This window comes from Leguminivora glycinivorella, chromosome 15 (genome assembly GCF_023078275.1).
Source record: "Leguminivora glycinivorella isolate SPB_JAAS2020 chromosome 15, LegGlyc_1.1, whole genome shotgun sequence".
Taxonomy (NCBI): domain Eukaryota; kingdom Metazoa; phylum Arthropoda; class Insecta; order Lepidoptera; family Tortricidae; genus Leguminivora; species Leguminivora glycinivorella.
This window is the reverse complement of record NC_062985.1, coordinates 4725507-4748817: the sequence shown is the minus strand read 5'-3', so window position 1 is coordinate 4748817 and position 23311 is coordinate 4725507. Positions and strand designations below refer to the sequence as shown.

The 23311-nt window shown below is 36.5% G+C and overlaps 1 protein-coding gene across 1 annotated transcript; it reads left to right on the top strand.

The window, feature by feature from the left end:
- The first annotated feature begins 7637 nt into the window (after positions 1-7637).
- On the top strand, positions 7638-16585 carry LOC125233972 (G-patch domain and KOW motifs-containing protein-like). Its single transcript, XM_048140152.1, is given in 7 exon segments — positions 7638-7774; positions 7777-7864; positions 9209-9512; positions 10826-10917; positions 12368-12545; positions 14452-14584; positions 16116-16585. Coding segments are annotated over 7 exon segments (1263 nt in total). The 5' UTR covers positions 7638-7746; the 3' UTR covers positions 16556-16585.
- Positions 16586-23311: the final 6726 nt, after the last annotated feature.

Below are 23311 nucleotides of genomic sequence, written 5' to 3'. Positions count from 1 at the left end.
AACATTTGCGTTTTTGTGCGGTTGGTAAAGTGAAGTCTAACGATATTGCCCATACATTCCCCATACATTTAACTAACCCAATTGTAAAAACCAACCGCAAATAAGGAGTGGTCCAGAACCCCCAATAATACACTACTATTCTTGGTAGATAATATAGTTAGGGACAAAGTGCCAAGAATCTCTGGTATCAATATTGGCACGTGCGGTTAAATATAAACTTTGTCCCGTAGTAAAACCAATAACTAATATTTAGCAAACACAATGTAGGTACTTGTACAGGGAACGCGTTATTGATTTCCAAACTCTAGTTCGTGTGTAGGAACTTATCAATAAGTTTCTCCGAACTAACGTAAACGATATTTATCAGTTGATATTCAAAGAGGGAAACTGTGAGGTAACTTAACTAACCCCAATGGGCGTTGTTTTGCAACTAAGTAATAAACGGTATAGGTATAGGTACTTAATTTTTTTTAACTAAGTACTGGAAAAAACGATACCATGTTGTATACTTATACTTACTTGAAGCGCGGAATTATGGTTCCTTTAAATAAGACAGTTTCACCAACAATCTTTCATCAAATTCGTGTCATATTTTATTCAGAACTTATTTATATTTTAACTTTTTTATCTAAATTAAGTCAAAATGGCCTGTCATGAGCCTAAGTGCGTTTTCACATTATCTGATCCGATATCGGATGTCGGACCGATATCTCATATATTTACACCGCAGTCTTTGATTTTTTTTCCTTTGAAATTTCCTACATCCGATATCGGATCGGATAATGTGAAAACGCACTCCTCAAGAAAAAAAGTGCTAATTAGTGCCCCAAAACAAATGATGATTCTCGACTCCATCTGTCATATTTAAAATGAACTATCATAGGTAGATATCATCAGTGATGATTTTGATGAATCAAGAGAGCTTTAACCAGTTGGGTTGGTATAAAAATAATTGTCTATATTGCTAGTATAAAATAAAATAAGCTTTCAAAGTTGATGCTAATCTTATGCCCAATATTCACCAGATTCCTAAAAACGGCAATATTACTCCATAACTTTTCGGCACAACTTAATTTGAATACTCAAGTTACTTCGCGGTTTATTCCCAATTTTTGTTTCCGGGATCCGTTTAGTTCATTTGGTAATGGAAACCGCATAATTATTGGAAATACTTCTTAGGTAGGCTAAGGCCTACTTATTTTTGGACTTACTTCGCTGACGTAGTGACTCGAAGACTTCACCATTCGCTTCTGGGTACATAGCCAAATGCACATCAAACGCTCATGATAATATCTGTTTCGTAGCTAGACACTATCTCTTTCGCTCTTGCGTATTGGCGCCACAGAGTCAAACTGCATTTCTGTCGGCGTCTGGCGTCGACGATTTCCATCCACAGGCAGGCGTTTAAAGGTCTCACGGGAATTGAGGAGCATCATTTGGGCCATGGGCGGCCCCCGACACTAGACTCGCTCGCCCCTGTCCTGTGGGATCAGATCAGGCTGTATGATCTGAGCAGTATCGGGTCCTCTTCAATCCATCGGTACATAAGCCCTTCGGCTAGACGTTCCGACTTCCCCAGTTAAGCCAGATAACCTCTCTTGGTCGCACGATTCTCTCCCATTCTCTCCATACAGGCGCGCCAGCGAAGTCAAGCCGCTTTCCTCTCACCATTACATTGGAAACTGTTCAAACATTCCACTTTAATTGATAAAAAACTGGCAAAATGTGAAAAATTTGAATTTCACCAACGAGTTTATTAGATCAAATGCCCAAGAAGATACATAAGTACCTGCCTTTAATAAGACTTTATGATGCTATCGAATTTATTCTATTGAGAAACTATTGTGTACTTCTGAAAGAACACTAAAATCTTATACAGAAATTCACAATAAAATTTTCACATGTAAGCTAATATTGTGATATATTGTATTTGATCTCGATTAAATATACTAATGGATCGTTTGTCATCGTAGGTTGCAGGTTTTTATTTTTAACAATCTAAGATCGAGACACTCAAGACAGTGACCGTGTATTTGGCAAACAAAGGTCTAAAATAAAACTTTGGCAAATAAAGTCCCTACAGTCATCTATCGCCTTACGTATACAGCGTGTGTATTCCATACGGGCGAATATCTTAATAACGATTAATATCGGACCTAAGGCGCCTAACTAATTGTTTTTTTTAATAGATGAGATTTTTTTATACATAAAATTCAGCACGCAATGTATTAGGTCCACATCAATTAGCGTACCTACCTAAACGTCATTACGACATAACGTTTATGCGTTTATGTCATGTCAAATAAACTTGGTCGGCGTACATTGCTGCTTGGGCAGATTAAAAATAATTACTCTTTATAATAACACTTTTTAACAAAATGATTATCCTATACGATTCGTATGATCAGATACCATAAACTGGATACAATATTCGTCCGCATGCACGCTGTATTTTGCCAGATGAACATCTCAACAGATTAATGCGTGTAGTATCGTACCACTCCTAAAAGAGGTCATAATCATAAACTCCGATCATGCGATTAACAAAACGCTTTTGTACCTACTTACGAAAATAACGCATTAACGCAAAGCGTTTAGTAATTTGAAATCATGACGTAAAAACGTTTATTTTATGTAAGAAAATAAATCATAATTAGGCCGTTTTCACATTATCCGATCCGATTATCGGATGTCGAAAGTATTTCAGTGGAAAAAATCTAAGATGGCGCCTGTAATGTATGGGATATCGGTCCGATATCGGATCGGATGATGTGAAAACGCACTTGAGCACTTTACTTGTATTGTACTTTACTTGTGTGTAGGTACTTTACGCACTGTAAGTACCTATACAAAATAAAAAATGCTTGATTTCATAAAATTGTCTACCATTTCGAGGTGAGATATTGGATTTCTTCGACAGCATGCCCGACTCGGCTATGCTGGAGGTTTCCTCCTAGCCGCCTACGGACTAAAGCCCTCCACCCCTTTTTTTTAAGCCCTCCACCCTGTGTAGTAGTTTGTTGCTATTTTTCTGAGTGTGAGTCTGTGTGATCCGGGAGAGTGATGTGTGTATGTGATGATTTGTGGAGTGTAATGTGTGTGTTGAGTGTACCTCTACATGACGTGAGATATATTTCCACATTTTCCACACATCGATCCTTGCGAGCTGCATGCCGTCGTATTTATCGCGGGTAAGCAATAAAGTGACCCTTTCTCTTGCGCGTTATTACAACAACTTACCGAGGTCAAGCGGATCGTGAGTTTTTGACGATTTATCACATAAACGATTGTCACGATCACGATTGTCACGATCACGATTTTCACGAAATGACATTCATTGAATGCAGAAATCGAACAGCGCCTCCAAGCGGTTACAATAATTAAATACTTACATTTTAAGTGAATTTTATAAGCTATGGTGTAACGTGTTCTTAAACGTTAAAAACCCTCCCGTATTTAAATCGTAGTATTTAAGAGGGCATTTATCAGTGTGTGACCCTTGACTCCTTGTACCTATGTGTTCTCTTACCGCTTATAAAATTATTAATTATTATTGTGCTCTGAAGAATTATTTGGCATAGTGCTAATGGCTGCTTTTTATCCCTGCATCGCTCGCCGCCGGCAAGATGTCCATTTTCACTCTATAAATACACACATTTGTATATATATATATATATATATTATTTTTTTTATATATATTATATGTGTGTGTGTAACAAGCAGCACCTCTGAAGACACAAGCATTCTTAATTTCTTAGGCTAGTTTGTTAAAATTTCAAGTTATCTAAGCAATGGGAATAATTACCCAACCTTGTCTGAGGAAAACAAATTGTATTGCTCTAATCGTTTATTAGTTCAAACATCTCGGAAACTACATGTTTTTCTGTTTAATAGATGTAAGTGTATATAAAATAGAAGGGCCTGAGAGAACTAAGGGCATATCTAATGTACGTACAGATGGTATGTAGGTACAGTGAGCTGCAAAAGTGCATGGCAAATTTATCAATGAATTCATTCATAATTGCTGCAATTTCGTAGCTTACTGCAATATAATAGGAATCAGAACAGATAAGTATGTACGATAAAAAAAAAAAAAATACCATCGACTTGATTAATATAGTTACGTAGGTATCATGCCCCATCCTAAATCACAGCTGCCCTGACAAATTTAACTCTGGCTATTGCCCTACTCGAAGAAAATAAATAGATCGCTAAACAATCGGTCACGAACCTTATCAATCTTATCATATTTATTATTTACCTACAGAGAGTACAGAGGGAAAAAGTTAACTGTAGGTAACTGACACTAAAGTTTGCACATGATACTTATAAGCTATAAAAAATTGTGTTGATTATGTGCGTAATATTTTAACAACAGCGAAATGATAATGATAATTCATATTTTGCACATATTTTGTGATCTCCTCAAAGCAGCAGGTATGACTGTATATTGACCGGGATATAAACCGTGATTATACCTTTTTGAATGAGGGTAGATCGCGCGCTGTCTACGCAACTTTGACATCCACCCGCCGTCTTCAGTTTCCCGTGATCATGATGCATGCAACTGCGTCGAAATATCGGGACCTCAATAAAAATCAAAAAGGTAATCACGGTTTATATCCCGGTCGATATATTATGAAACTAAAAACTAACCGTGATTTTTTTTTAAACTTTTAGGTATGACTGTCACAGCGTAGCACCTTGGGTGTTAACACTTGGCTTAGATACCTATCTAACTAAACTAAGAAATAAACTATTATTGTGGGTACCTATAGGTACCTATAAAAGAGCATTTCTTTTTTTTTTGCCATTTATTTATTTTGATTTTTTTAGGGAATTTTAGGTCAATTATGAATCACGAGTTTTAAATATCACTGCCTAAAAGTGTCCCAAATTTCCATACATTTTTGTTAACCCCACACAACATGTACCAAAATAAGAAAAAATCGTATGGGACAATTTTTTCAACTACTAGTTTGAAAAAGCAAAACAAAAAAATGACAAAAATAAGCAATGAATCAATTCAAAACCGACACAAAAGAACAAGCCACAAAGACCTGACAAATCCCCAAAAACCGAATCGGTATTGTGACAAAAATAAATAGTCGGAAAATCATTACTTATAGAAAAGGTAAGGCAATAAAAAAAATTATAGTCCATTCAATGGCAAATAAATCCCAGGGTGCAGACAATAAGAAGGCTTGGGCCAATACATGTCGATATTGTCAGGAAAATATTTCATTTCCTTTGGTTCGCGGCGTCTTCGGCGGCCAGAGACAGACTTAGGTATGCTAGGGAAGGATGGACCTAGTGGAAGTCTGATAATTTCAATTAATTGTTAGTTTTCGATTGATGGTTGCACTTGCGCCCAAAAGCGGAAAAAAGGTAAAAACCTATGTACAGTACATCGATAAATAGAATGAAGTAAGGTAAAATATTCGAAACTACATATTTCCGTAGAAACCTTAATTTTTTTGGGAGTCTCATAAGTAAGTAGGTATTCATTTTTTCATGTGATCCAATTATTAGGTACAAGCGTTTATTCAACTTGCCTTGTTACTAACAAGTTGTTAGGTATGTTTATATGTTAGTGTGCGTCAAAACTTAGAAGCTTAATTTGACCCACGTCCCGGTTTCCGATTGAGCTAAAATTTTGCACACATATGTAAATCACGTGACAATGCAATATAATGGTATCATGGAGCTGATCTGATGATGGAACAGAAAGGTGGTCATAGGAACTCTGTTATGAAACGTCTTATCCCCATCGAGTAACTTAAGGGGTTCCTATAGAAACGTCTCGGATAGCAGTAGATGACTGTTGAAAGAAAGGTACAGTCGGCTATAAAAGCCTGTGCTAAAATTTAATGTTTGCAAAAAAACTTATTAAATGAGTACTCAAATATTCATCATAATCACTACCAGTCACCTAATTTAGGCAACAACAACATATAATCACGCCTGTAACCCATGAAGGGGTAGGCAGAGCACATGAAACTACTCAAGTTTCAGTGCCACAAGGCAACAAGTTAAAACTAAACGATGGATGACAGTATTTTACAATTACGTAAAGGAAGATAATGAATTACCCAAACAAAATCTCACGTCTTGTAGTTGTGTAGGTAACATTCATGAAATATTATTAAAATGCTCTCAACAGTCCCATCTTACCCGAATATACTTTAGAGTTTTAAGAGGATACGGTAGCGAAAATGCTAAAATGGAAAGGAGCCCCCCTTTCAACTTGAGAATTTTAGTTAAATATACAAGTGTTATTAACTAGATTTATCGAAAAAAAATTGTCCATTAAGAACAACTCAGTCAAAAGATATTTCAAAAAAATCTTTAAAATCGAGGTTCCGCTCTCGACTCTTTCCTCCTTCAAAACTTAATCAATCGGAACGAAATTTGAGAGTCTGAATAACAATGAAATAATCTATGTCGGACCGTTTAGCTTTTTTGGTTAATTGTTACCAATCTTGAGTATCACACCTTTTTTTGCGCCACAATGAAAAAGGCCGTTTTTGGAAATTTTTGATTGGCTCTAGAGTCTTTAAAAAGCAGAATATCAAAAAAATCAAAACGGTCCGACACAGATAAAAATAATAACAATCTGTGTTGAAAAAATCATTGATCTATCTTCAAAAACCAGGGAGGAATTAGTCGAGAGCGTTTGTATGGAGAATTGACCCCTACCGTATCGTCTTAATTCCGAGCAAGGTTTATCTCTATATCTAGGAGAGTAACTACGTCTGCAATAAGGTTTTAGGAGACTTTTATTTCTTTTAATACTTACAGAGCGCCCCAAAATATATGTTTAGGTACAATTTGTTTTCAGGAAAACAATTCTTTCCACTTTCATTCATGCTTGCAGAACATTTAAACCTTAATAATTGGTAATTAAATTTAATCTAATAAGGAGGCACACTGATATTTTATCCCGCCAGGCAGCAACTGTGCAAGTGCCTAAGCTTGTCATTTTATTTTATTTCATTTATTTAACATTAAAGTCATGTGCATTACAGAAGGTGTTAGTTTGAGGTAGTCAGTACATGACACTATACTAGTCTACATATTACCTACTTATACAATTTCTAATTCATGCGTTTTGATGTAATATTAATATGTCATTGTCATTCATATGTGTAAGAGAGAGAAAAAAATCATCTTCTCGCTCTCACGCATGAAATTCTTTATCTGTGCAATGGACATGCAATGGACTAATAAGGTGGCGCCATCTGACATAGCCTGCCTGTGCGCCATCTGTCATAGTGTGCCTCCTCATTGTGCTATTTGATTAGGTGCATTTCATGAAATAGTCTGGCGTTGTAATTTCGTGAATTTTCTGAAAATTGGCTCCATAATACGTTTATGCTTCGCAGCCCACGGAATGCTTCATTTGACTTTTTTGCTACTATTGATACTCTTAGAATTTTTTAAACTTCTCTATGATCCATTATTTGCTTATTAAAACAAAATGTAAACTATGTTGAGGGTTCCGTAGACGAGAAAACGGAACCCTTGAAATTTTGGGTAAATGTGCGCGTGTATCAGAACGTACTTATTTGGTAGCATTGGCTGCATTGGGTGTCATGTACTGCCAAATTGTCAATGTCACTATTTGTCAAGCAAGATGGTGCGACTGATGCTAACCTTAATTTCAAACAAAACTTAAATAAAATTGCAATGAATTATTGTGCTTAGAGTTGTTTTTTTTTATTTGATTTAATTACCTAAAACGCAATGGAAGGTAAAAAAATATCATTTGGTTTCACAAAACCAAAAAAGTGGAGAAACCTGTGGTCGTGGAACGAAAGGAGTATATAGAATGTTTAGAGGAGAAATCGATCAAAGTTGTTGGGTAAGATACTTTTGAATTCACTTTTAAACTCATAATTTATAAATTAATAATAAAACATTCAAAAAACTCACCTAAAAAGAGATTTTTTTTAAAAGTAAACAACAAGCAATTCATTTTTTTTTTGGCATTTTTCACAAGCAATTTCTATCACAAATTTTAGAGCTTAAACGCTTGAGGTTAAAAGGCTCAAAAGCAACCCTGTATTATGTTCTTGTGTGTATTTGTGTAAAGCACCCATGACCCCTTATTTATTAGGTCAGGCAATCAATATATCATGTTAGTTTCCATTTTATTATAACAATGCTTTAATACACCTTTAAAAAAATAACAACTCTTATAGGTGATCTGAAAACGCTCGCAAGATAGTGTATGTATGTATAAGGATGTACATGTTTTGTAGTCCTTCACCCCAGAGGTGCAAAGGGCCTTAACAAGCTCGCATACCCTTTCTATCTTCAGCGACCCTCATATTACCCTCCAAAAGACCATGATAAAAATTTCAGTTCATTCCATGAGTGAACCCGGCCGACTTGGGCACCTGGTTCCCATACAAATTACTATGGAGAAATTTGCTTAAGACACTAAGTTGATATTTTCGCATTGTTTTTTTCCCCTCTCGAATGTTTATGTGTATTGTTTAATCCATCTCCATTTTCGGTAAATGTCAAAAAATATATCAAAATTAAAAATTTATTTTTTGGATTTTATACAATGTATTTGCAATCACCTTATAGGGATGAGCTGAAATTTATTTTGAGGGTGTGTTGGGGTAAAACTCCCATTTATAGGTGAGTTACTAATTTCTGTAAATCGTAAAATAAGGGTCACCCTAGTATGTATAAGCTTTATTGTACATAAAGGAAGCAAAAGAGACACAGTTACAGAGTCAGTAATATACAAAGTAGGCGGAATTATCCCTTAATGGGATCTCTTCCAGTCAACCTTTGAGGAAATGAGTAGAAATGAAATAACAATGAATGACAAATAAATTTAAAAATGTACAACCACTAAAAGAATGAAATTCAAATTTTGTATACACATGGTAACATATTTGAATAAATGAATATTTTTTTATAATAGGCATTATCACCTATTATATAAAAATATTCATTTGATTTCACTTGTAAGCCCTTTGTTTATTTCAGTAAAAACTATCTTCTAAATACTAACTATCTTCTAGACAAACTATCTAAACAGTAGTGAAATCGTGGAAACTGTGAACTATGATTTAGTGATTTGACTAGCATCATGCTTTGCCTGTTTAAAACGAAATAATAATAATAAATGCAATGAATGTTAAAAATATTACATTCTTATTATACTAACTAGTATTCTCTATTCCAGCGGTGAAGTAGTAGAAGAAAAGGCACCTCTGGTCATCGCTATGAAGCCAAACACACTCATCACAGCCGAAAGACTGCGGCAGATAGCAGAAGAAGTAGAAAAAGGTGCAGAAGAGGTCCCAGCACCGGGAGATAATGGTACTACGGATAATGGGGCTAAGGAAAGTCAGACGGCAGAGAATGAGACGTTAGACCAGATGGCGGTGCGAGAGTTGCTCAATCAGGCAAAGCAGGAGAAGAAGGAGGAAGGGCCGGTTCTGACGGTTGCTGTGCCATCGCAACCCGTTTTGGATGGACAGAAAGAGGTATTTATTCTATTTTATTAAACATTAGCTTCGCCTGCGTCACACCTCGGACACTGGCGATCAAATATATGAAAAGAAGCGCGTTCCTAGCACACAGTCTAAGCTCGTGTAGGTGAACGCATACCATGCTTGTATGGGTGTCGTATGACAGGTCGACTGTTCGCGTTTTTGACAGGAGGTAACTGGGCGGTAACCGAGAGGGGGTGGGTGGCACATGTCACTCTCCACCTCTTCAATTATCTCCACCTAAAAAATCACGTCAATTCGTCGCTCCGTTTTGCCGTCAAAGACGGACAAATTTCCCATTTATAATATTCGAATGGATTTATAGAAGTAGTCATATCAACACCTTCACTGCAGCAGTTAGTGGAACTTGCAATTAGTCATAGTTCGTAAATGTCTTTTGACCTTGTATCTCAGTGAATCATCATTCTCCTTGCGTTATCCCGGCATTTGCCGCGGCTCATGGAAACCTTGGGTCTGTGACAACTAATCCCAAGATTTGGCGTAGGCACTAGTTTTACGAAAGCGACTGCCACCTGACCTTTCAACCCAAAGGGTAACTAGGCGTTATTGGAATTAGTCTGGTTTCATCACAATGTTTTTCCTTCACTGAAAAGCGACTGGCAAATATCAAATGACATTTCGCATGTTCCGGATTGAAAGTCGCACATTTGTATCTCACCAGCGCTACAAGCAGTCTCAGTGAATGTGTTAACTAAATTCTACAATGATTGGATCTGATATTGAAAAATTTATGGTATTGGCAACAAGACACTTTTAAAACAATTTTGTTTATTCAAAATTGTAAGTGTTGTATTCTAAAATGAGATACATGATTGATTGTAGAACTTGCATTGTTTATTAAATGTATTTTCTTATTTTACATTGTAAAAGACTTTTTTTGTCATTTATTACAAATCGTTATGCAATGTTCATTGCCAATGTGTCCTTGAGTAACTGTTAACTGCTGAGAACTTTCTAACATATCCATATTTCTAACATATCTTTATTTCTAATAGAATTAATTATCTTTAAAAAAAATCTCTACAATTTTATGCTCTAACTGTGGGATTCTAATCTTGCATATATATAAAACACATTTATAATATAAATAGATTGACTGAAGACCTTTTACTCCCCTGATTTCTCCAAGCCTTGTATTACAAGTGCGCGAACTGTCAAATCATATGGGTTTCCATGGAAACACACTTGTAATACAAGGCTTGTACCTTTCGAGAAACGGGCCCCAGAGGTTAAAGGAATAGAAAAATATGGTATTTTAAACTAACAGAAATATTTTGATTTTTCAGTCAACATTGGAAGATTATGATGCTGTGCCGATTCAGGAATTTGGAATGGCAATGCTCAGAGGAATGGGTTGGACAGCAAGCAAAGACCAACAGTAAGTCCTCTTGCCGCCCAATGTACATTCAGATGTACATTTGGTTGCAATGGAATTTTAACTTTCATGTAAACCAAAGACATAATGTAACTCTGTATAGACAGCTACAGTCTAAGAAAAAAACGTACCTCAGAACCATATAGGAAAAGGTTCGTGGCCTAGATGGCGTTACATCTTTGGGGGACGCTCGACTAGATGGCACTATTATTAATATTTGACATTTTAACACATATCAAGCTAAGAATATGGGCCATATTGTCAAACCTGAGGTTTAAAAGTTTAAGCTTGTGTCGAGAGATGGCAGTCTGCGCTGTGATTACATATTTTACTTTGACAGTAACTCTCTATAATACTTGATCCTCTTTGATGTAAACAAATAAAGTAGCATTTCTTTTGTTTCTAAAATTTTTCGAACAAATGAAATTAAACTCAATTTCAAGTACAACTCGAATCAAAATTTCGTAGCAAAAATTTTGTATGGTGGGTGTTACGATAATCCCATCAAAAATATAAATGTGAAATGAGAGCCAAGTTCAATAATATGACTTATGCTTTGGTTGTTGACTTCAATGACAAAAGAAGTGAGATTCTAAATGTATGCCAAGTTCAATCAGTCCTGAAATTTATATATAACAAACAACATAAAATATAATTTCTTCTTAGAACTTAGGATAGTATATTGTAGCCTAAGGTCCGACTGGCTAGTTCTCAATGTTCTCATTAGAGATGGGCCGAATATTCGGTAAATATTCGGTATTCGGCATATTCGGCAAGTTTTTCAATGTTCGTATTCGGCCGAATAATTCGGTTGCATTGCCGAATATTTACCGAATAAACAAAGTAAATAACTTATGAAGATCTTACATATTCCACTGGATAATAAGCTCCTATTTTAGTAGCTTTTTAAGGAACTGCTAAAAAGAGAGAAACCTATGTCAAAATATAAATACAATTGTTTTGTAAAAAAGTTCAAAAACCGTAGTTTAGAGTTGAGAAGAGCTCAGAGTTGTTTTAACTAAGTTTAAGTTATCCTCTAAATGATAAAAACATAGTTCTATTAACATATCAATCATTATCAATCATTTAATAGTTTAAATTGACATCCCCTTTAAAAATATGGCGTAACCGAATATTCGGCCGAATGTTCGGTTCGGTAAGAGCTAAACCGAATAGGCCGAATATTCGTATTCGGCAAAGTCCATATTCGGCCCATGTCTAGTTCTCATATACAAATTATTATGTTCAATGGCAAGTTTCTACCAGCAAGCCAGATTTTCGGAATAATAAAATAAGAAGTAATCTGTTTAGAACTTGCAAGTCCATAATATAATTCGTGTATTACATCAATCACATCATCAACACGACCGGTGTCATCTGACTTAGAACTTCTAACTATAAAATAAGTTATTTTACTGTACTTTCCTTTAATTGATAAAATGTTACCCTCCAGGGCAAAACACAAGCAGCCAGAACTGCGACCAAAAGGCTTGGGTTTGGGAGCCGATAAAGTCATCAAAGAGAACCAGAAAAAGAATGTGTCCAAAGACAAGAAAGATGAAGACCTGTCAATCGTCAAAAACTCCTTTGTTAAGATTACTACGGGGAAATACAGCGGCTTATATGGAAAGGTATGAAATTAATTTAATTATAGTCCAAGATGTAAAATGTTTACTCCACTAACCACCTCTCGTTTAGAAGTGACTCTAGATAATTATTTCGAATTTGATTAAATACTACTTTATCCTTGTCCTGCCCAAATGTGATTTATAAAGGACATATTCCATTTTCCCTTAATTGCCAAGAGTGGCACTGAGACTTTAGTAGTTTCATGTGCTCTGCCTACCCCTTTATGGGATACAGGCGTGATTGTATGTATGTATGTATATTCCATTTTTTGGAAATTGTGAATTAAAAGCCTGGATGAGCAAAAACTATATTTTTTTCTAATGTTTTACCTAAATCGTGGCACAAAGGAAAATCTACCCTATTTATGGGGTGGGCACCCCAGTGCATAGCAACTACTTTATATGGCAATCGGGTCATAATCGCGTTAACCTATGTTTTTAAACCTAATATCCGATGTTTCAAGGACGGCATTGTCCCCGTGGCCTCCGAGCAGACTGGCTAAAGTTAATATCAAGATATTTTAGCTGTATGAGTTTGAAGATGTTGATGTCAACTTTAGCCAGTCTAAAAAATCGAAATAAGATGTCATATATTAAAGAAAAAATGACGAGCACCACCAGTTTTTAGCATCCGTCAAACGCCATCACCCCTAGGCCACCTCGCCACCTAGGCTAGGCGTGGCGAGGTGGCCTAGGGGTGATGGCGTTTGGCCCGGATTGCTAAAAGACGCCGGTTCGAATCCGGCCTTCACCACTGGTGGTGCTCGTCATTTTTTCTTTAATATATGACATCTTATTTCGATTTTTAATTTATATATAGTAGTGTGACTACATAAAAAACACAAATCAGAATATTTGTTAAAATAATTTGATTTGTTCCCATAGTTGCGTTTAGCCAGTCTGCTAGACCACGGGGACTGTTCTTGCAAACGTCAGAGGTTAGTTTTAAAAACATATATCTATTCGCTATTAAGTAGATAGAAGTGTGGTATTGAGACAGAATCTTGTCTGGACACTACAATGTGTGTATTAAAGACCTATATGTATATACTAAGCCAGAACTCAAAACTAAGAGGGCATTCTCAAAAGCTTATCAAACTTCCATGTGCTAGCCAACCCTAAGAAAGACTGCCTGCCGAATCGCGTAGTTAATGTGTGGAACTCTCTACCAGAAACCGTTATTAGCGCGCCATCAGTGAGCTGTTTCAAAAATAGATTGGACAGTTACATTAGAACTTTGAAAAGTGCAAAATAAACACAAGTGCAGTGAAATACACTCATCAGCTCGAAGACCTGCTAGTGTATCAAATAAATAATAATAAGTCCGTAATAAGTAAGTAATTAAGTAGTAAGTAAGTAATAGTAATTTATTTTTCACACTGCACCCACATTCGCGAATTTCTGTTTGGCCCTATGGTTGCCTGGTAGAGAAAGCCTTAAGGCATTAAGCCCGCCATTTGTACTTTTTTCCAATTGTGCAATAAAGTTTAAATAAATAAATAAATAAGTCCCATTTGCAATAGGGATGACGACTACATAAAAAATGGCATTCTGTTTAGTCCGTCAGTAAGATCGTCCAAAAATACTGAACACATCTTTTTCGTTTGTCTTTTTCTAATTAATTAAAACATACAAAAGTACAGAGCATCAAAGTTCCGGAGTGGGGGCTTGTGACGTCACTTCTAAGTAAAAATTGTACGTATTAGGCGTGACGTCACGCGAAACTTCAAGGCACTGTACCGTCGTCATTTTTCGTTAACGAAAAAAAGAAAAAATACCTGTCTAAAATTCTTTGATAATCTAACTGACGGACTAATTAGTTTATTTTAGTCGTCTCGCCTATTTAAGTATGATTAAAAATGACAGTTTAAATCAGTGTTTGAGTTAATACTGTGTTCATATATTTCAGGTGGTAAGCCTGGACGAAGACAACGGCCGTGTGATGGTGGACATTACCATAAAGAAAGAGACGGTCAGCCTCAGCGAGTTCATGATGCAGCCTGTCTCTAAATCGGAGTATGACAAGCAGTCTAAAGTTATAAGTAAGTGATAAACTGATTGAAATGTTTGTCAGTCGTAATAACCTAACCAAAAACATTCAATTTTGAATAAACCCGCGACATAGTGGATTGATTTGTATAAACAACGTTAAGTATGCCTTGAAAAGTAAATTTAAGTAAGTAATCGAAAACCATTTGAAGCAGGAATGATTCCACATACTTCATACTAAGAATCGTACCTCGATACCTACAAAATACACTGATGGTGCCTACATTTTTTTTTCTTTTTCAATATCGTGGTATCATGATTTTAAAATAAAGAAATACGTCAATTGTTCTTATAAAAAATAAAAAAAATATTTGGGGAAAATATCATTTTGGCCACTTTCAGGCTGCGAAACAACGCCATCTAGTTTTAAGCCTAAAAGGCCCATACATTTCAGGGGTACGTTTTTTTTTGTATGGGCTTTGTCAGTCCAGTATTAAATCGTTCATGATTTGAAGTGAATAAACCAGTTTTATGTACCTAATTACCTTTTTTCCTGCAGCGGTTTAGTCTTTATTAGATCCGCATAACTCCCACAAGTTAAATGAATTTGAATTGTCTGTTCAATTAAATTAAACATCATCATTGTAGTCAATTCTGGTTTCTGTTCACAGATCCAGTGACAGACGACTTAACAGACGAAATACAGTTTTGCTTATATGTGAACCGTCCAGACAGGGGCCTGTAAAGGTACATACAACATTTCAATCACTAAACTTGCCTTAACCTCGTCCTGCCCAGTGTGATTTATAAAGGACATATTAAAATTTTTGGAAATTATGAATTAAAAGCCTGAATAGGCAAAATAGTTATTTGTTATACAAGGGGGCGAAGTTGTATTTTAACGCCGAGTGTGGAATTGAAAAACGAGCAAGTGAAATGATTCTATAGTTAAACCACGAGCGAAGCGAGTGGTTCGAGAATAGAATCCTGAACTAGTGGGTTTTTTAACACACGAGAAGTAAAATACATTTGCACCCGAGTGTAAAACAAAACTTTACCCCTCACTATAGCGAGGAAACTACAACGCAAAAAATGCGTTTATCACTGCTTCCAGTAGTTCCACAGGTGGTAAATCATCTTTATTACGGGGTGTTATAAGTTTGACCTGTCTGTCTGTCTCTCTGTCTGTTTGTCTGTGGCATCGTAGCTCCCGAACGGATGAACCGATTTAGATTTAGTTTTTTTTTCTGAAAGCTGAGTTAGTCGGGAGTGTTCTTAGCCATGTTTCATGAAAATCGGTCTACTATGTCGTGGTCGGGGGTTACGCCCAGCCGATGCGCGGCCGGCAAAATCAACGACCATATTTTGCGTTTACTAACGCGAAAGAAAAACGCATGAAAACTCAAAAATTCGCGTTTTCCGGGGTGTAAGGCTAAGCTAGATCGATTTTTCACCCCCAAAAACCCGCACATAACAAATTTCAGCGAAATCGTTAGAGCGGTTCCCGTATATATAAATAAATATACAAGAATTGCTCGTTTAAAGGTAATAATAATGCTTTAAATCTGTTTCGTCCTTTTACAGATGCAGATTCCTACGAAGAGTACAAGAAAAACGAAAATCAAAAGCCAAACCGCGACAAAAGAGAAAAGGAAGACCGAGAGGCGTCATCCAGTCACAGAGAAAAGGAGAGAGATAACGATAGACCTAAAAAAGAGGACAGAAGTCGAAAAGACAAAGAAGACTCAAACGGAAGACATAAAGAAAGGTATAGGAGTCGATCAAGAAGTATCGATAGACATAGAAGGAAACATAAGAAAAGATACAGCAGTAATTCATCTATAAGCTCAGATGAAAGAACTAAAAAGAAGGAAAAACGTTACAGTTCTGACTCGAGCGATTCCGATGATCATAGAGAGAGACGGAAGACGGATAAAAAGAGAGACATTGATAAGAAACGGAAGGGGAAAAAGAAGAAGCGAGATAGAGATCGCTCGCCTAATTATAGGAAACATAGGAAGTAAGGTTAAATAAATCATGATTTTACATATGTATGCTGTATTTTTTACTTAATACAATACACATGCACTATCAATACTAATATTATAAATGGGAAAGTGTGTGTCTGTTTGTTTGTCCGCCTTTAAGGGCAAAACGGAGCGACGAATTGACGTGATTTTTTAAGTGGAGATAGTTGAAGAGATGGATTTTTGTCTCTCTCTAACGCGAGCGAAACCGCGGGCAAAAGCTAGTTAGCTAGGCCTTGATTAGAAAAAATAACTAATAGACTAACATTTTCTGCAAGTTCAATCGCCTTGGGTGAAAAAAAAGTGTATGGAAATTAAAGTAGCCAACTTCCAAGATAATAGCTTACAAGAGCGCTATGACAAAAAAAGGCGATATATTGTAAAATGCACAATATTTATCGACAAAATTGTACACTTTACTCATACTAAAAGACAGTGAAAGTACTTGTTTCAGTTAGAACATCTTATTAACTGTCGGTTAAATAAAAAACATATGAAAAAAAAAAGCTTTTTCAATTAGTAATTATTGTTTTTCTGATGCTCGTTTAGGAAAAACCGCGTGAAGCACAGAATTCGGAGCTCTTATTATGTACAATTTGATAAGATCACTCTCATAAATGAGGTAAATTTAAGTTCCAAATATCTTGTACTTAAGGCCCATTAAACAATATTTATCATTTAATCCTTTGAAATTGAGAAATTGAAAGTAAAACGAACTCAATTTTGTCTTGAAAATACATCGAAACAAGTGATCATTTCTCCGAAAATCTACATGTTATCGAAGTTATTTTAGTATATAAATAATCTGCACAATGTGCTTAAACTGCTGTTATCCATTTGTCGTTATAATATTTTATCATGATTTTTTGACAATTTTTTGAAAACTAGCCTTCCTGTCGCTATTTTACCGGCGACGGACGCCTGCGATTTCAGTGCCGCGCCGGAGCTCGAGCAGGTAAGACGTATGTCGCTTTGGTCTCCGAGTTTTCATCGCAAACGTCGAGAATATTTATTGTTGTGTGGGTCGGACGCCTTGTTTCTACACGGGCTATCCTCGCATTGTGTGTGTGTAAACAGCGACCAACGAATTTGATCCTAGATCCGTAAATATTTGCTTTTGTAATACTTTGTTATGTTTGAATGTTAAAGTATTACAACGTTGTGATGATAAAAATGTGAAAATTACAATACGGTCAAGATGATAAGACACATCAAGATGGTACTCGGGATCTGATGATGGAGCCAGAAGGTGGTCACCAGTACCAGTGAACCATGTAAGTAAACGACTTCGTGTTTAGGGTCGTTGGGTTCGTCTCAACAAGACCTTTGACAAGAGGTGGTACTCAGGGTCTGATGATGGAGCCAGATGGTGGTCACCAGTACCAATGAACCATATAACTAAACCCAGAGATGGGGAAATCGTAATCGATTCCGGATTACACGATTACTTGATTTTACTTTGTAATCTGACACTACTGGGTGTCAGATTACTTGTAATGTAATCAAGTGAAACGGTAAATTACCATTACATGTAAAGGAATCACTAATCATCTATACAATCATTACTATTACCAATAATTCGGAATCATAGTCGATTCAAAATAACTGAAATTATTGACTTGATTACTTTCAGATTACGAATATGTAGTACCTCAGATTGCTGACTGTCACTTTGACACAAAAGTCATCATGGGTGTCGTAAAATAGGTTTTAGGGGGTGCTGATTCCAAAATTAATGACCAATGTGGAATCTGACATTGCTGACTGTCACTTTGACACAAAAGTCGTCATGGGTGTCGTAAAATAGGTTTTAGGGGGTGCTGATTCCAAAATTAATGACCAATGTTCAATCTGACATTGCTGACTGTCACCCTGACACAAAAGTGATCATGGGTGTCTTCAAATAGGTTTTCATGGGTACTGATCTCAATATTAATGATCAATTTGGAATCTGACATTGCTGACTGTCACTTTGACATAAAAGTCGTTATGGGTGTCGTCAAATAGGTTTCCAGGGGTACTGTGCAATGTCAGGTTCCAAATCGGTCATTACTTTTTAAATCATTTCATTAATTTTGGAATCAGTACCCCTAAAAACTATTTGACTACACCCATGATTCCTTTTGTGTCAAAATGACAATTAACACTGTGAGATTCCAAAATAGTCGTTAATTTTGGAATGAGCACCCCCGGAAAGCTTTTTGACGACACCCATGACGACTTTTGTGTCAAAGTGACAGTCAGCAATGTCAAGATTCCAAATCGGTCATTAATTTTCAAATCAGCACCTCCGGAAACCTATTTGACGACACCCATGATGACTTTTGTGTCAAAGTGACAGTCAGCAATGTTAGATTCCACATTGGTCATTATTTTTGGAATCAGCACCCCTAAAACCTATTTTACGACACCCATGATGACTTTTGTGTCAAAGTGGCAGTCAGCAATGTTAGATTCCACATTGGTCATTAATTTTGGAATCAGCACCCCCTAAAACCAATTTTACGACACCCATGACGACTTTTGTGTCAAAGTGACAGTCAGCAATGTCCGATTCCACATTGTTCATTAATTTTGGAATCAGCACCCCCGCAAACCTATTTGACGACACCCATGACGGATTTTGTGTCAAAGTGACAGTCAGCAATGTCAGATTCCACATTGGTCATTAATTTTGGAATCAGCACCCCCTAAAACCAATTTTACGACACCCATGACGACTTTTGTGTCAAAGTGACAGTCAGCAATGTCAGATTCCACATTGTTCATTAATTTTGGAATCAGCACCCCCGCAAACCTATTTGACGACACCCATGACGACTTTTGTGTCAAAGTGACAGTCAGCAATGTCAGATTCCACATTGGTCATTAATTTTGGAATCAGCACCCCCTAAAACCAATTTTACGACACCCATGACGACTTTTGTGTCAAAGTGACAGTCAGCAATGTCAGATTCCACATTGTTCAGTAATTTTGGAATCAGCACCCCCGCAAACCTATTTGACGACAGCCATGACGACTTTTGTGTCAAAGTGACAGTCAGCAATGTCAGATTCCACATTGGTCATTAATTTTGGAATCAGCACCCCCTAAAACCTATTTTACGACACCCATGACGACTTTTGTGTCAAAGTGACAGTCAGCAATGTCAGATTCCAAATCGGTCATTAATTTTTAAATCAGCACACCCGAAAACCTATACTCGTGGTATATGCACTTGAAATGTGAAAGTGAAAATGCTAGAATGACATGTAAACCACGAAGTTGTATAGTCATATTGTTCATTGGTATTGGTGACCACCATCTGGCTCCATCATCAGACCCTGAGCACCACCTTGAAGTAATTAGAATTGTATTTGTCTTATTTTATCATCATATTAATATATACTTTACTCTAATACTTATCATATAACAAAAGCAAATATTTGGGATGGGATCTACTTTTATAATTATTAGGAGGCAAACGAGCAGACAGGTCGCCTAATGGTAAGCGATCACCGCCGCCCATGGACACCCGAAACACCAGAGGTGTTGGAGGTGCGTTGCCGGCCTTTAAGATGGCCGATGGATGGCTTTTTTAAATAAATTTTAACATAATTGATATTATTTCGCGCTATATTCTCGTATTTTCGTACAAAATAATGTTTATTAGAAACCAAAAGTTTATATCGAGATAGTAGATTGTGGTTGTTATCAAAATTCCATAGAAAGGATCAAGATTGTTTTGTCCATTATTGTAGTGCGAGCGAGTGATAAGACGTGCTAGAAAGGGTCGGCATATTGGGCTCGCGCGGCGGGTAAAATACCTAATTTCGCCCGACGCCGAAATGTTATAACGCTCTTAATACAGCATCAGAAATGGTACAACACATGATAGCTATTATTTCACGAAAATGATTTTGCCGTCAATAATCATTAAGAGCGAGATTATTCCGAACACCGTCAATGATTTGTTTAGAGATATCATTTGCGGAAAGTGCTTTCAAAGCTTATTTTTAGGGTAATGGCGGTGTATCCTTTGTTAAAAATAAGATTTCACCAAAAGAAGCCACCCATGTGCTCATCAACATCATCATCATCATCATATCAGCCCTTTATCGCCCACTGCTCAGCATAGGCCTCTCTTCTAGTACGCCACTTCTTCCGGTCCTGGGCAAATCTCATCCAGTTGTGACACGCAGTTTTTGGGATGTCGTCGACCCAACGAGCCAACAGAGGCCAGGCACTTCTTACATTTGTTAGCAGCCACCATTCCGTTAACATTTTGGTCTACCTGCCATCACTCTTCCTAGCAACCTGTACCCATGATGCAGGTCTCTAGGCAGTTCGCCTAAGATATCGCATAGTCCAGGATAACGCCGAGTCGTTGTAATAACACCAGTCACAAACTGTCCAAGTCGCTAGGGAAGTCCAAAGGTCCGGGGAAAAGCCAGGTCGCAGCAAACAAATACAGTACAGAAAGTCAGGGCAACAGATAGGTCTAGTAGGTATAAGTAGATAACATAGTGAATGCAATCCTTTCGTATCTAATAAAGAAAGTTAAGAAAAGGCGGGGAGCCTTATCAGTGTTTTTTCCCCTCACTAGCTCGGAATCACGTGTTTTGTCCTTTAATACCAGCGGGTAAAAACACATTTTATCCACTAGTGGGTAAAGTAATTTGACCTTGAATAAAGTCAAATTAACTGCTTTAAAATTGATAAAAGTAGGTGAATCTAGTAATTAAGATGATTTACCACCTGTGGAACTACTGGAAGCAGTGATAAACGAATTTTTATGCGTTGTAGTTTCCTCGCTATAGTTGTTACACTCGGGTGCAAATGTATTTTACTTCTCGTGTGCTAAAAAACTCGCAAGTTCAGGATTCTATTTTTGAACCACTCGCTACGCTCGTGGTTCAACTATAGAATCCTTTCACTTGCTTGTTTTTCAATTCCACACTCGGCGTTAAAATACAACTTTGCCCCCTTGTATAACAAATAACTATTGTACGGGTGAGTGGAATATCGTTAAAATAGTAAATAAGTTTATTAGCGACGCATTGTTCTACAGCAACTAGCTGACTTTTTTTAACACATGTGTTAAAGGTTTGTTGTCAATGGTAAGTAAAAGCTTATCTTTAAAACAATGGCGGTATGCCTTTTGTTTACCACAATCATCATTAGATAATAAGGAACGGTAGCATATGGGTTCTTTTGGTGAAATCTTATTTTCAACAAAGGATACACCGCCAGCCAGAGGCCTATGCTCAGCAGTGGGCGATAAAGGGCTGATATGATGATGATGATGAGAACATGGGTTATTTTGGTGAAATCTTATTTTCAACAAAGGACACACCGCCAGAGGCCTATGCTCAGTAGTGGGCGATAAAGGGCTGACATGATTGATGATGATGATGTTGATGAGCACATGGGTTCTTTGGTGAAATCTTATTTTCAACAAAGGATACACCGCCATTACCCTAAAGATAAGCTTTGAAGGCACTTGCCGCAAATGATATCTCTAAACAAATCATTGACCGCCTTCAATTGGAATAATCTCGCTCTTAACGATTATTAAAGGCAAAAACATTTTTGTGAAATAATAGCTACCATGTGTTATTTCATTCCATTTCTGATTCAGTATTAAGTAAGCTATTATCCTGGAAATTGGCCAATTTAATTTCCATACATTTTTTTTACCAATGGCGATTGAACTTGCAGAAAATGTTAGTCTAATAGTTGTTTTTTTGAATCAAGGCCTAATTACAAAAAAACTGCAGTGATTGTGATGAGATGTTAATGTCAGTCAGTTAGAAGCACTATTTGGGAATATTTAGAATCAAAAAACAGAACGTAAAAATCTTTTTATTTGTGGCCTCCAAGATCATTCGAGTAGAATTAGGAACTAAAAAACCTAAAATTTTAAAAAGTGTGAAAATCTCGAAAACCAGGTGACTTTTACTAAACCTTAATATCGATTTTCTGGACCAGTATAAGGTGACCTCTTGATGGTTAAAATGTTTGTCCATTAATTAGCGGGCACCCGGTATATGTATTTAGTGTACTGTGACATCATTTTGTTACTCAGTTAAGCCAAAGGTTAAACCTACAAGTTACTATTTTAATTTTTTTTTTAATTTAATTCATACATATTTATAGCATAATACAAAGGCATAATATTTAACATAAATAACCATTTAAATGAAATAAAATAAAAATTAAATTAACCTAAATAAAACTAAAGTTAAACTAAAGTAAATGTACGTATGTATTTGGTGTACTTAATGTTGTTTCACTAAATTATTCTAATGATGTTGCGAACTTCAGCAACGAATTAAAACCAGTACCAGGGGCATAGATGTGTGGCGTAGTATTTTATGTCAAGGGGTTTCTAAACGGGCCATATTTTCACTGCAATAATTGGAGTATTTCTCTGACTTACGTGGTTACGCTAATAGTTTCCGGCTACATATTGCAGAGAAAATAGAAGAAGCCCATGTATAAATAAACGTAACTTCGCCACACAACACAGTATCAGGTAAGACCACAGCCCTCTATTTTAGATAACATTTTATTGACAGACGCCATCTTACGATTATTCCACGTACTTTTTACAAGTCGCTTCCCCGTAACTTCACGTTCTATCCACGCCATCTAGTGTAATATAAGTGAAACATTCGCTCTAGAGTTGAACTCCTGAAAGCGATGATGTCGCTATTGTCTTTACGATGCGACACAGAGAACCTCCTATAGAGTGGCAGTCTTGTCATATT